Source organism: Hippopotamus amphibius, chromosome 7 (assembly GCF_030028045.1).
Source record: "Hippopotamus amphibius kiboko isolate mHipAmp2 chromosome 7, mHipAmp2.hap2, whole genome shotgun sequence".
Classification (NCBI taxonomy): Eukaryota; Metazoa; Chordata; class Mammalia; order Artiodactyla; family Hippopotamidae; genus Hippopotamus; species Hippopotamus amphibius.
The window spans coordinates 113304996-113320331 of NC_080192.1; the positions used below are offsets into that span (position 1 = coordinate 113304996).

Below are 15336 nucleotides of genomic sequence, written 5' to 3' on the forward strand. Positions count from 1 at the left end.
GAAAAGTTTGTGCGAGATGGGTACCAAAACAACTCACAGAAGAGCATAAACAGAATGCTTTGGATATCTGCAAATAAAATTTGGACCAGTACTCTAAGGAAGGTAAAAGTTTCTTAAAAGAGAATCATTACTGGTGATGAGACATGGATTCATCACTATGAGCCTGTGAGTAAACAGCAGAGTATGGAATGGAAATATCCTCAGTTGCTGACCAAGAAAAAGTTCAAAAGTCAACCATCAGCTGGAAAATTGATGCTTACAGTTTTCTGGGATTCTCAAGGGTCAGTGCTGGAACATTATCAGGTAAAAGGTTCAGCAATCATCAGTGCTCATTACAGTGCGATGCTTATTGAAGAGCTGAAGCCTAAACTTCAGATTAACACAGAGAACCACTGTCCAAGGGCATTGTGATCTTGCATGACAGTGCACGTCTGCACACTTCTGCCCACACTGTCGACACTCTGCAAAAACTTCATTTTGAGGTGTTAAAAGCATCCTCCCTATAGTCCTGATCTTGCTTTACTGGAAGTTTGTACCCTTTGACCAACATCTCCCCGTTTCCCCCACCCCCAAGACCCTGGCAACCACCATTCTACCTACTGTTTTTAAGGGTTCGGCTTTTTTAGATTTCACATATAAGTGATATCACACAGTCTTTCCCTTTCTCTGTCTGATTTATTTTCCTTAGCATAATGCCTTCACGGTCTACCTGCATTGTTGCAAATGTCAGGATTTCTTTCTTTCTCATGGCTGAATAGGATGTATGTGTGTGTGTATAACTTGCAAATATTTTCTCCCATTTCATAGGTTGCCTTTTAATTTTGTTGATTGTTTCTTTTGCTGTACAGAAGCTTTTTACTTTAATGTAGTCCCACTTATTTATTTTTGCTTATTTTGCTTGTGCTTTTGTGTCTTATCCAAAAAATTGTTACCAAGACCAGTATCAGGGAGCTTTTTCTGTATGTTTTGTTCTAGGAGTTTTATGGTTTCAGGCTTTATGTTATAGTCTTTAATCCATTGGAAGTTAATTTTTGTAAGTGGTGAAAGATAGAGGTTTAATTTCATTCTACTGCATGTGATTATCCAGTTTTCCCAATACCATTTATTAAAGAGACTATCCTTTTCCTGTTAGTATTCTTGGCTTCCATGTCAAATATTAATTGACTGTATTCGTGAAGGTTTATTTCTGGTCTCAATTCTGTTCCACAGGTCTTTGCTTCTGTTTTTATGCCAGTACCATTCTGTTTTGATTACTATAGCTCTGTAGTATAGTTTGAAATCAGGAAGTGTGATACCTCCAGCTTTGTTCTTTTTTAGGGCTGCTTTGGCTATTTCTGATCTTCTGTGGTTCCATACAAATTTTAGGATTGTTTTTTCAATTTCTGTGAAAAATGCCATTCAGAATTTTGATAGGGATTTCATTGAATCTATAGATAGCTTTGGATACTGTAGACATTTTAACAATATTAATTCTTCTTATCCATGAACGTGGGGTATCTTTCCATTTATTTATGTCTTCAACCCAGACCTCCTGAGTTCTAGTTCTATACTCTTTTGCTAGAAATTATGGTAAAATAGGGTGGTATTTCTTTGTTTTTTAAAAAAATGACTTCATTCTTTTAGTCAAGTGTCTTTTAAGGTACTTCATTCACCTCCCAGGAAAGAAGTGTTGCAGGTCATTTAAATAAATTAACATTGTTTAGATAATTCATTTTGTGTATTAAGACTGGAGATTAAGTCCAGGGAGAGATGATTAAAAACAAGTTCAGAAAGTTTAATAATGACATGAAATGTTAAATAACCATATTAAAGGTTTCTATAAACAATTATATTACTTAATTTTATTCTTCATCCTTTGAGCAGTTTAGTAATCACTTGCTGATTGCCTGCCATATGCCAGGCACTAAGTGTTCAGGATACAAACACCAAAGATGAGTACGAGTCTGCTTTATACTTACTGAGCATTTCTTTTTCTAACCTCATCCCTTGAGGTTCAGACCTAGATTATAAGCTAAGCAATATAACCAGTAACGGTAACATTTTTATACTTCTCAAGTGATTTTCACGTATATCTTCATGTGAGCCTCATGTAACAACTCTGAGAAATAATTGGGGCAATGAAACTTCAGCTCAGGGTGTGCGTGTGGAGCTTAGTTAGTTAGTAGTAGTCATAAAATTTGAAATCTCATCCTGATTTCACATTTTCTGTTGGTTCCCTTATATCATTTCTGCCTCCGTGATTTCTTTTAAAAATTGGAATAAGATATAACATTTCATAAGTTCAAAGTGCAGGACATACTGATTTGATATATTTATATGTTTCAGTACAACCGCCACCATCTCTTGACGCTTAATATCTGAACCACTAAAACAACTTATCATTTCTCCAAAATTACTCTTTCTTGACTTTTCCCTCTCTTCTTATCTGCTGTTACTCTTCCATAACACTTCAGCCAGAGTAAATTTGCTGTCTTCTCAGGGGGCAAATCCCCTCTTTTTATGACTTTGCTTTTAGGACCAGAAGTTTGGATTACAGCAATCTCCCAACCTTTGTTCCTCTTCCCTTTGTTCTTTAACAGATCAAATTCAGGGTTTTATCCTAATTTGCCTTCCTTAATAAGCCAGAATGGATCTTATATATAAAGAGGGGATTTTAGAGCTAGCTTCCCTCCCTCCTTCCCCCAAATTTCAAGAGATGTCTGTTCTCATGCCAATTCATACCACCTCTCCCATGAGTTAGTTTAGTTAGTATCTTCTGTAACACCTCGATCATATTTCTTTAATGATAGTTAGACTGTTAGTTTGACTTGCTCAGCCATATTTTCCTCCTTACCAGACATGTTCCTTAAGTCTGTCTCTGGAGATTTTACAGAAGAGGACAGTTACTGAAAGGTTTAATAATTTCCATGATACCCCTTTTCCTCCTTGTTATCGTGGCTATGGGGATAAATTAGTTGGGTTCCTGCTGTTTTTGTTTCTCCCATCCTCCTCATGCCGTTGATTTTCCTCCTACTACTCCAGCTAAAGGACATGAAGCCAGAGTAGTTGTTTGTTTTCCATTTTCCATGAAAAGTGAGAACAGATAAAAATCACTATTTTAGTTAAATTTAAAATGATTTCCTTTGAGATAGTGTTTGAAGTAAAAGAGTCTTCAACTATTTTCACTTCAAAGGTAATAATTACATATACCTATTTTCACTAGTATACATTGAAGCCTATTATGATAACAGCAAATTTATATCAGAGTAATATAATGAAATTAATGAAAATTATTTTTTTATTTTGGATTATTTTTTTCTTATACAGGTGAACTCAGGTACTGAATTGGAACTGCATAGAATGTGTTTTGAAGCACAGTAACCCAGATGGAAACAAACATGCTGTGTTTTGTTTTTTTTTAATTACAATAATTACTTTATCCTCACTGTCTATTAAATAGATTGTATGTAGCAAAAACAGGAAAAATTAAGAGTTGAGTTCATTGTTTTAATTAAGCATTAACTGGTTTTAGATAAGTTATATTTAGCATCCCAATTAGAATACTATTCTTCTCCATGTTTTATTACATTTTTTATTTTTGCTTTCAACTTGCAGTGTTTAAAATTCAATAAGATGTTAAGAGATAAGCCAGAAACTTAGATATTACAGAAGCCTAGGAGATTTAGTTAATCTGACCTAGATGTTCTTTTGATGATTGAGATTTATTTGTGAAAACAGCTCTCAATTTCAAAATGAAGCATAGGAATATCTGCCATATAAGTCAGTTGTCCTGCCAGTGACAGGCAGATTAATCAGCCACAAAAAGGAATTTTACCATAAAAGTTGTGCTGTTTAGATCATTGGCATTTGGATTAGCAAGAATAACGAAAGTTGTAAGTGAATGTAGCTCTTGCATTTTGCCATGTTCTAGAGAGGATTATCTAGTATTTTTTCAAGGGCTTTTTGTATACATTTGAAGTTGGCTTCATTTCCAATGTAATGCATGTGAAACAAAACAGATAATGTGAGAAAATCCTTGAGTAGAAATTGGGTGCAAATGTAAATATTAATGATGTTTGAGAATATATATCAACAGTTAATTTATTCAACATTTATTTATTATATCCCAAAATGTGGGTACTTGCACAGTTAGAATGAGAACACTTATACAACTTCTTCTGTACCAGTTTTTCTGTCATTCTACCAAAGTTCTGAGATGTTAGTTCTTGTGTCATTTTTTAATTTAATGTTGTACAATACCATTTTTAAGAAATAAAAAATAATGAGGACTTATAAATAAGAGATCAGATTTGAGGGTTGCCTGGTATAGTCCACAAAACAAAGTGGAGAGAACAGTAAAGATATGTCCTCTGGACTGGAGCAGCCAGGGTAATGAGTATATTTTCTTATTGTAATGCTGTGATTGAAATGTAGAATTTAATAGGGAAGCCCTCATACAGATGATGAAGATATTCTAAGTAGAGTGACAGATCCTTGGAATTATATGTGAAATGGTTTGTCTTTTATTTCAGTATCCAAAATTGTAAAGTAATTGTTTTGAAGCCAGAGTTATAGACTAAACCTTAGTAGAGGCTATAACACATCTCAATTACTGAAATAAACTAAGACTATGAACTAATTTTAAGTACTTAGCTTGCTTTTAGTACTTAGCTCTTTAAACATTTAGTTTTTAGATACTAGGCAAGCATGCGTGGTAATCAGAATACTTTTATCACTGAAGTTTTACAAAGCATGTTTCTTTAAAAGCCATTGGTTTATCATTGTGACAATTGTTGTTAGGTCTACGTGACATATTAATAATTTTTGCTTCCTAAATCTGTTGGGATCTCTAAAGAGTGTGTGTCTATGTGTTTAATTTGACATATTTTGGAGTTGATTTGGTCCATCATTTCAAGGTTTCCTTTTGAACTACAGAAAGCTTAGCCATTTTTAATAATTAAAGATTTATGGAATGAAAATTGACCTGCAAAGTAGCATTTTGAAATATCTTGAATCTTCTAGACACTGGTTAAGTATAGGTTGTTCTAATCCTTTGATAACTGTGGGATTTAGTTATAGGTTTCTTTCAGTATATACATTTGGGAAGGAGGAAACATGGTCATTAGAAGGAAAACTGTCTTGAGGGAAAATTAATATTTGGCTAAAGCTTTCCTTGTGTGCTGTATGATTATTTTATTTTACAGACTCCAGGCATTAGAGCTCGGCCTACAAGACTTCAGTGGTTCTGTGATAGATGTATTACAAGTAATCAGGTTTGTATTTAATTTCTGGTCTCAGTCACCTAAAACTGTGAGTAGAAAGCAAATCCTACATATCCTATGAGCATTTCGGGGTTTCAGGAGATGCAGCATTGGTTATCTTGGTTGTTTTCCAAATAAGCAATAGCTTAATTCTGGTTCCGGAGGTCCAGTGGAATACCCTAAAAATTTTGACTTGGACTCTGAAGATTTTAGCTTTCTTTATTCTGCTTGTCCATTTGAGTAGGCTAGTGTTGTTTCTTGGTCAATTGTTGGTGACCAGAGGAGCCCATTGGAGTTTCTGCTTTCCTCTCCTCCAGCACAGATATCTGTTCACATCTGTTCACAAGCCACAGGGAAGAGGAGTATAAAGTTTGGGTGGAGGAATATTCCTATTAACATTGAGTCCTCCACCCTAAGTATCTTTGAATTCTCCAAAATGCTCCTTTGTAGGGGTTCCCTCAACTATGTAATCATTCATGTGTGTTCTTGACTCCAAAGAGCCCTTTAGCCCTTTAACTTAAAATTTTTTTTTAAATTGTGATAAAATACATATAACATCAAATTTATCATTTTAATTATTTTTAAGCGTATAATTCAGTGGCATTAAGTACATTCACGTTGTTGTGCTCAGTCCTTTAACTTTTGAAGTGAAGTTAATCTGCCCTTTGGGTAAAGCTAACTTGATGGATTATTCAACTGTGATTTGTCAACTATAAAATGTATCCTTTATACAACATAGATCCATCTGTTAATCTTATTTTCAAGGTTGAAACTCTAGAAAAATTAGTGGAGCTGACACAGAAACTATTTGAATGTGATAGAGACCAGCTATACTACAGTCTGCTAAAACTATATAGTAAGTAATCTGACTATTCCTCATGTTTTCATTTTGAGACATTTATTCTGTGGAAGGCAGTGGCCAGAAAGGAATATCAGGCTTTGAGAAAGCTCCAGGGGTCAAAATGTGGAGTCTTCAACAGAGGCTCAGGTGGAGATCAGATTGAATTTTATCACAAAATGTTATATTGTATCACTAGAAACCCTACAGTCTTCATAATTTCTGACATTCTTACTGCAGTAATGAGAAGGTGAGAAAAATCTTCATCAGAGACAGAGAGTTTTGTTTTTGTTTTTTTTTTAACCTTTTATATCAGGCCATGCTGTGTGGCTTTCGGGATCTTAGTTCCCCGACCAGGGATTGAACCCGGGCCCTCGGCAATGAAAGCACGGAGTCCTAACCGCTGGACCACTAGGGAATTCCCCAGAGCCACAGACTTTAATAGGAGTTTTGAGGAGAGACTATTTTTTTTTCTTTTAATTTAAATTCTTCAGTAGAGTTCCCAGTCACTTCTATAAGTAAGTAATCATTGACATGTTCATGTGTGTAGATCTTTTTCAAGAAAAATGCATATTGATGTACAGACTCATTGCTGAACAATTACTTTTTAAAATGTGATTGTGTTATAATACAGTTTTGACCAGTTCTATATTACAAACATTTCTCTACATTTTATCACCTACAAATGGCTACATTGAACAGATATGCTAGAATTTACTCGACCAGTCTCCTGCTAGACATTTGAATAGATTTCAGTTTTCCATGTTATAAAACAACACTGCATTAGTCATCTTTGTACCTTAATCTTTGTCCACACTCTTATCTCCGTAGGCCGAATTTGTATTTGTATTAGAGTTAAAAGTGACGAATGTTTCTAAAACTTTTGATCTCTGTTGGCAAACAGTGCTCTAGAACTGTGCAGTGTCTTAGGGTATTTGGGTAGAAAGGAACAACACAGAATAGTCAGTGACCTTTCTTCCTTCCTTTCTTCTTTCATTTTCATCATAGATAGTTGATCTAGATTTATTATTCTCTTCTTCTCATGGAACATTTTCTTCACCAAACATAGATAGCAATGAATGAGGTGATTCTTTTGTCCTTTTGAACTTGTATTTATTGTCATCGGAAGCTTTGTCTTACGTCTTGATGGTGTATGTAAAGTAAGACTTGCTGTTAAAGTTTACGTTTCATTTGTTGGTTGCATTGACATGCACCTCACAATGTAATTCTTAAACAACTTTCTCTTGAACGATGATCAGATTCTGGCATACGATGCTGAGGCTGTTGTTGAATGTATAGAATTTAAAAACTTATATTTTAGGCATTTGAGTCCTTAATTAGTGGATTATAACCTGTATTCAAGTGCTGACTCTTCCCTTTTCTTACTTTTGAAGAACTGTTTCTTACTGAAATTCTAATTTTATGCAAACAAAAAACAAAACCAAAACTGATGTCTAAATGAGTCTCAGCCTTTAAAATTATCCCCGTAGAAGACTATATAAACTTTGTTCAGAAATATCTCTTCAAGCCCTTACTGTGCTAGTTGAGGTAGGCACTGCAGATAGAAAGGTGGTGCTCTTCAGGAATTAGACCTGAACCAAGACTGACAGTACCTCGGGGTGAAAGAACAGCTGTGAGGACGCATGAGGCATAGCAGTAGTCCAGGGGAGGGTGAGAGGCAGCCAGCCTTACAGACTTCTTTTTCCTCTGCAGATGACCTTTTGCTGTTGCTTTTTTACAAAAGAAGGAAAAGAGAAAACAACTTCTAAGTTCATCTTAAAATTTCCTTTAGGGATAAGCAGGAACTCTTATAAATAAACTCTGAGGTTTATTACCCTTTTCTTTCCTTAATCCCCTCTATCTGTTCTGATGGACACCCCCTCCCAGCGCCGTATTTGAGCCAGTAGTCTGAGGAGCCCTCCTCTCCTCAGCTGAAGAGCCTCGGCAGCTGAGGTAGCATGAGGGCGGCCTCTCCTGGGACTGGAAGCATAATCATCTAGACTTTTTAACCCAGTTTGTTTACTTCCCAACTTCTGTAGTGCTATAAATCAGTAATGTGGTTGTGATAACCCTAATCTTTCCCTTTCTGAAGAAAAAGCAAGCTCTCTCCTTCTGCAGCTCTCCTCTCCATTTTGCCCTCTGACTTGGACCACTACTTAAATATGTTAAATCATTTATAAATCACTGTGGACTCAGTTTATTTGAAAAAGAACATATAGTGTGGAATGGTATATGAAATGTGGCCCTATAACACATGAAAAATCCATATTTTAGATTGCGAATTTCTGAGAAAACAATTTGACCTACGAGAATTTTTTTATGAGCTCATTCTTTTTCATGATGTAATTTTAACCCTTGAAAGGAGTTCATTTAATTATTTGGGGGTATTTGTTAAAGAGCAGTTTTTTGCTTGTTTATTTTAAAACAGTACCTTTCACACACGTACACACTTTATAGTGAATTACAGCATATGACAGAAACATGCACAAGACAGAGATACATTGCTCCATGGTTTATGACTGCGGGCACCCATTTAACTATAATCTAGATTAAGGAATAGAAAATGTAACTCTTTTCATTCCTTTACACACTAGCTGTACTAAACCTGCTTTCGTTTTCTACTTATTCTGTATGATATGATGTTCATAGGTGATTTGTTATAAGAATGTGCCATCATTAAAACTTTAGTTCTATCCTTTCTAATGCATTTTGACCTTTCATTGTGATAGTCTTGTAAAGTTAGCTCCTAAGACCTGCAGCAAGCATTGCATGAATGAAACAACTCCCTCACTCGCATGTATATTATTATTTCTAAATGACAATTACTATAAGGAATATTCTGTTATTTCTAAATGACAATAGTTTCACCTTCCTACCATTTTCTTCTATTCGAAACACTTCAATTTCTTTACATATACAAAGTAAAGTTAATTTATTGTTTGTATACATAAAGTACGCTAGCCAAAACTAAAGCTGCCTTGCGTTCACAATTTTGCAATAAAAATTCTTTGACTCTATTTTTAATACCCCAACATTTAAAACCTGAGCATTTATGGAACTTCCTTGGTGGTCCAGTGGTTAGGACTCTGTGCTTCCACTGCAGGGGGCCTGGGTTCGATCCCTGGTTGGGGAACTAAGATCCCACATACTGCACAGCACGGCTTGGGGGGGCGGGGAGGGGGTGGACCTGAGCATTTATCCTAAGAAGTTATTTAGGTGCTATTTTCTTCAGGTACTTATAACCACTGACATTTCTTCCCACGCTGTGTAGTCTACCTCCTCCCCCCATTATTACACAAATACAACACAGATATATTCTAAATTAGTTGATTCAAGCAGTACAGTAGTGTACAGACCAAAACGTGGAAATGTCATTGTGTCCGCACTTTAGAGTTAACTTGTCTATGGCCATCCTTCCAGATCACTCTCTACATTTGTATCCATATATTTTTTGTATATACACCTATTATTTTGATTAATACTCTACATGTTTCATGCTCTATATTTTGTGGCTTATTTTTTATTAATATGAAATAAATTCATAGAAAAAGATACATGCTTGCTTTTTCTCCCTTTAATTACCAGCTTTAAGTGCTGGTGTCCCTGGAATCTCCTAAGTTGATCATTAAATTTTTTTTTAATGACTTCATGAACTTTTTTGTATATTTGTGTTTCAGTTTGTTGCAGTCATTATTCTTTTCGGTGCTCAAATTGTTCTGTCTTTGGCGACTGGGAGCCCCTTCACATCAGCTCCTTGTCATGTGACACACCCTGTTAGTCTTTGATAGGTCCTTACTTTCAGGTCCGTCCAGGCTTATGTGGATGTCCCATAATTCCTGTCCCAAACGTGGAGTCCCTATTTTAGAGGGGAATGAGATTTAGAGACCATAATCAGGTGATTAACACATGGGGAGTTTAAAAATTGCCCCATCCTGGGCTTCCCTGGTGGCACAGTGGTTAAGAATCTACCCGCCAGTGCAGGAGACACAGGTTCGAGCCCTGGTCCAGGAAGATCCCACATGCCATGGAGCAACTTAAGCCTGTGTGCCACAACTACTGAGCCTGCACTCTAGAGCCCACGAGCCACAACTATTGAGGCTGCGTGCTGCAACTGCTGAAGCCCACGCACCTAGAGTCTGTGCTCTGCAATAAGAGAAGTCACCACAATGAGAACCCTGCACACTGCAACAAAGAGTAGACCCCGCTCTCCACAACTAGAGAGAGCCCGCACAGCAGCGAAGACCCCACGCAGCCAATAAATAAATAAATAAATAAATAAATAAATGTATTAAAAAAAAAATTGCCCCATCCTATCAGTAATATATAAAAACTTCTCAGCTTTATAATTAAAAACCTGAACTCTAGAAATCTTCATCTCTTAGTTTAATACCATAGAAACCTGCGTGAAGTGCCAACTGTTGTTACATGCTGGTCAGATAGCCATAAATGAAGCCCCACAACTATGTCTGTTCCTGTAAAATTCACTGATAGTGTCAAAAATCCTTGGTTTTATAGCTTAAGAGTTCTCAGATCATTTAGTAGTCAGTGCTCTTGTTCTTTAAAGAGGGAACCAAGAGTTCCAGGAAAGTGATGGAATTATTGAGGCAATGTCCATTCCCTGGTCACAGCCCAGGTTTGTGGCTGTTCGATTCTTCAGATAACAAGTATGATTGTTATTATTTTGGTTGAAGGAATTTTAAGCCCCAGAGGGATGTTATGAAAGAAAAGCATGGCCTTTGTGTGCCTTTGTGAGAGCACGGCTGCAGATTTTGGCACCTACTAGTTTTATTGCCTCAAATTTTTGTCATGTATTCTGTGATCCAGGTACATTTTCCAAGATATTTGTTCTCAAATTTAAAAAAAAGTGTGTATATCTCAGTTGTTTTATGCTGTATATACTGTCTAGTTCTCACCTGTATTTTGAAATATTTTCTTGTTATAAGCTGCTAGTCTGTTTGAATAGGTGCATCTCTGTTATATCTTGTCCTCCCAAAGTAGAAGCTTTTCATATAGTTTGTGCTTTTTTAAAAAGAATTACCTTCCCAGAATTCTTTCATTCTGAAGGCAGAGTTGTACCTCATCCACCTCTTCACTGCCTGAAATAGTTATATTAGCTAAAAAATTAATCTCTTTAAAAAGTGCCTTAGCAGTTGTTCTCAGAGCTTGGAAATCTTCCTTGTGTCTTCCACAGTCCATATAGTACCCTTTGGCATGGAACAGAAATGGTCCACGTTTCCCCTTCTACAGAATTAAAGATTTGGAGGCTTGGGTTTTAATCAAATAAACTAAAGTGTATTTGATAACCTTTATGTATAAAGTTTTATACATTAACATACTTGAAAAATTACTCTTGAATTTTACATTACATGAAACAATTTAAAGAAGGAAAAGCATAATTAGCTTATGAGTCTTGCTTTGAAAATCGATTGTAAATTTAATAAGGATTTTATATTAGGCTGATTTCGTTTATCAAAGTATGTATAAAATCACTCTGAACTTTAGGTTAATTTCTACTACTTGGGCCACCTTTTAGTATATTCTGTATGAAAGTTTGGGCTGCAATCTTGGTATGACCCTTGGGAGATTTTCTGTTCGTTATCTTTTCCTTTATCGCAGGTTTCTTATGGAGGGTGAATGTGTTTCATTTTTGTTCTTTGAGGTTTTTACTTCTAGGAGTCAGTTATCAAAAAGCTTAGCTTCTCAGTTTTAGGGTGGGAGGGAAATCTAGGAAAATTCCTTGTGTTTTAGTATTTTGGTATTTTTGAGAAACAAATTTACTCATGTTTTCTGGAACATTTGTGTCCTGAAGCAAACCCAAACCCTCTTTGTGGAGCTGACCATACGCCATTAAGATATTCCTTATTCATATTTGCAAACTTTTTAAAGGCCACATTTAAAACAACATTTCTTTGTGTGTAATAGGTATATATTGAACTTAATGTCGTAAGACTTTTTTTGATATTTTGCTCTAGTTTTTCACAAGCAGAAACTTAAATGGCTTGATCTTTTCTTTTTTCCAAAGCCCATTTAGAATGTTTAAAAATAAAGTCTTGATTCTTAAATTTTTGCTATTTGTGAAGACTAGGTTACCACATAGAAGGAACTAGATATTTTATTATGAAGAAATCTGTCTATTTCTTTCCAATAAATTTCCTCTCCCCTTGTAATCTTACTTGGTCTAATGGCATTATGAGAAATCTATCACACACTGTCATAGAAATTCTTCAAGTCGACAGAAGAGACAGAGTTCTCCCTACTTAACTAAGCAAAAAGGTTTGTTGATTTGTCACTTTTGACAAAAATCATACATTTGCATACTTTCAATTATTTTAGACCTTCAGCTGTGTACTGTACTGTATATGTATATCCCATCATCTTTCCAAAGTCTACTTGTCATAGTTGAATTGTTACCTGTTTCTGATTTTAACTGGGCAGTTTCTCAGTTAGTTTAAAAAGACAAACTTTTTATCAACATGATTTTCAAAGTTTTTAGTAAAGTGTGGGTTTTGGGTGGTTTTTTTTTTTTTCGTTTTTTTTTTTTTAATAGGTAAGGAATTTCTATGGTTTAAAATTCAAAAGATAGAGAAAGGTATACAGAAAGACGTCTTCTTGGGCTTCCTAGGTGGCGCAGTGGTTAAGGATCCACCTGCCAATGCAGGGAACATGGGTTCAATCCCTGCCCCAGGAAGATCCCACATGCCGCGGAGCAGCTAAGCCCATGCGCCACAACTATTGAGCCTGCGCTTTAGAGCCTGTGAGCCACAGCTGTTGAGCCTATGTGCTGCAACTCCTGAAGCCCACGTGCCTAGAGCCCATGCTCCTCAACAAGAGAAGCCACGGCAAAGAGGAGCCTGCACACCACAATGAAAGAGTAGCCCCCGCTCACCACAACTAAAGAAAGCCCATGCACAGCAGAAAAGACCCAACACAGCCAATAAAATAAGTAAATAAATAAATTTATTTTAAAAAAAATGTACTTGAGAAAGACATCTTCTCACCTTTGGTCCACAGTCACCCTGGTCCTTTCCCTGGAGGCAGTGTTTGGAATACTTCCTTCAGCATCAAATAAAAAAAGTTCTAAATATTTTCAGGAATTCTATTTAGTACGCTCATTAATTTCTGCTTATTTTTACAGAAGTAAATGGTGACTGGCAAAAAGCTGATGCTGTCTGGAATAAAATGCAAGAAGAAAATATTATTCCTCGTGGGAAGACATTAAGGTTATTAGCGGAAATCCTTAGGAACAGTAATCAAGAGGTTCCATTTGATGTACCTGAGGTAATTTGTTTTTAACTGTGAGCATTACAGATTTTGTTGTTTGTAACTTCAGGTTATAGATTAGCCCAGCTTTACACTGAAAAGGTCACTCTGTGTACCTCTTTTTGTTTAATTGAATAATTTTTTTTTTTAAGTTGTATGAGGATGAGAAACATTCCCTGACTTCATCACCCTTACCTGTAGAAGATAGTCTCCAAAAAGAGTTATTGGATGCCTGCCACAGGAAGAAAAACAAAGGTAAACGTGTACACTGGGATCTTCTTTCTGATGGCAACGTGGAATCTAAGCCCAGCAAATTAGTAGGGATCTAGCATAGAGATGGAACTTGAATTGTATATATTAATTATTTTCTTTCATTTTTTAAGTTAACAGACATTTTGGGACAGTTGGGAAATTTTAAATATTGACTGAGTAGTAGGTAATTAAGGAATCACTCATTTTTATTAGGTATGATAACAGCATTATGATTTATAGGGAAATGTCCTTACATTTTGAGATCTATAAGGAAGTACTGAGAAATGAAAAAAAAAAATCAAGACTTCTGTAATTTATTTTAAAATACTTAAGCCATAAAGAAAAAGGTTAAACAGATCTGGCAAAATGTTAATTATTATATGTAGGTGAAATTTGAAATTTTTCATAATAACAACTAAAATAAAATAGGTGTACATTTTATAAAAAATTACACTTTGAAAATAGTGTTATGAATTTTTTGGCAAATATATTTGTCACATATTTTGATTTTACGGGAAAGCAAAAAATGATGAGGGCGTTAAGCATCAGACTGGTGTGTGTTAAGCAATATCTTGAGGTTGAAGGCAGGACGTGAGCCCTGTTTCTTGCTCTTCTCCCCTTTCTTCCGTGGTAAACTTTGCTGAAGGTGTGCCTACCTCTGTTATGACCGTCTTGAACCCTGTGATACAAGCTTGCCTGTCACATTCTAGGTGTTTTCATTTAGACTTCGTTGTACTCTCCACAAATCATACATTACTTTTGTTTCCTTCATTTTTGTTAACTTTTCTCAATGGAATCCTACTGTTACCTTTAATGCCTCCAGTTTTTGTGTAGATTTTCAAGTATGCTTTATGATAATTTCACCATTATGCGGCAGATTTTTGTTTTTTTTAATTTTAGTACTCTGAGTTTTGAGTTCTCTTTGGTAGAAAGCCATCAATTTAGAAATTTATAGAACCTTTTAATTTCTTAACTAGAAATTCTGTGACACTGACAGAGTGTCTGAAGTAGGAATTAAGCTAAGCTCTTACGCTGTCTCAGTCTTGCAGAGTAACTTTTTATTCTTTCTGAATCATTTTCCTTTATTGCATATTCAGTCTATGCATCCTTGATTCTTTCACCATGTATATCTTAAATATAAAGTTCATTATTATCAATACTTTTTAAATGTTCTGATGGAATTTTGATTTGAAATGAATGTGAGGTTAGTGTATCCTCCCTGTTTAAAGATTCCAAAACTCCATATATTGCCTTTTTTAAATTGTTTTTATTTAAGTAAAAACATTTAACCAGTTAACTAAATATAATGTAGTGTATATTATAAATGTAAAGATATACCCTTATTCTAGTTTTAGTATACAATTTACATTTATCTAGTTGGTTTCATTCTGTTAATTCTTCAGAAGTTTTAGTTACTTCTGTGTGTATCTTGGGATTTGAATGCTTGGCAAAATATGAGTACTTTGAAAATTGAAGTCAAGACTACAATTTTAGAAGACAACTAGTAAGCTTTTCTAGATTATTTTGTTGATCTTAAATATTCAAATTCTACTACCATGTATTTTCATTCAGCAAAGAGGTGAACTATTATATAATGTGCTTGTTGGGATGTAGCCAATAGTTGCAGTACATCATAACTTTTAAGCTCCTTAAAAAGGAAAATATATGCATTATGTACTGAATGCTGTCAGTACATAGAATCTATTTTTATCTTTTCTTGGTTAAGATACAGATGTTGAGGTCATA

The 15336-nt window shown here is 35.3% G+C and overlaps 1 protein-coding gene across 2 annotated transcripts in view; it reads left to right on the top strand.

Annotated features, from left to right (window-relative positions):
- The window catches only part of LRPPRC (leucine rich pentatricopeptide repeat containing), a 99276-nt gene that overhangs the window by 61799 nt on the left and 22141 nt on the right, over positions 1-15336 (top strand). For both annotated transcript variants that reach the window (XM_057741016.1, XM_057741017.1), the window contains exons 26-29: positions 5184-5252; positions 6006-6096; positions 13214-13356; positions 13491-13593. In XM_057741016.1, coding sequence (XP_057596999.1) covers positions 5184-5252; positions 6006-6096; positions 13214-13356; positions 13491-13593 — 406 coding nt within the window. The remainder of the gene's footprint in view (positions 1-5183; positions 5253-6005; positions 6097-13213; positions 13357-13490; positions 13594-15336) is intronic.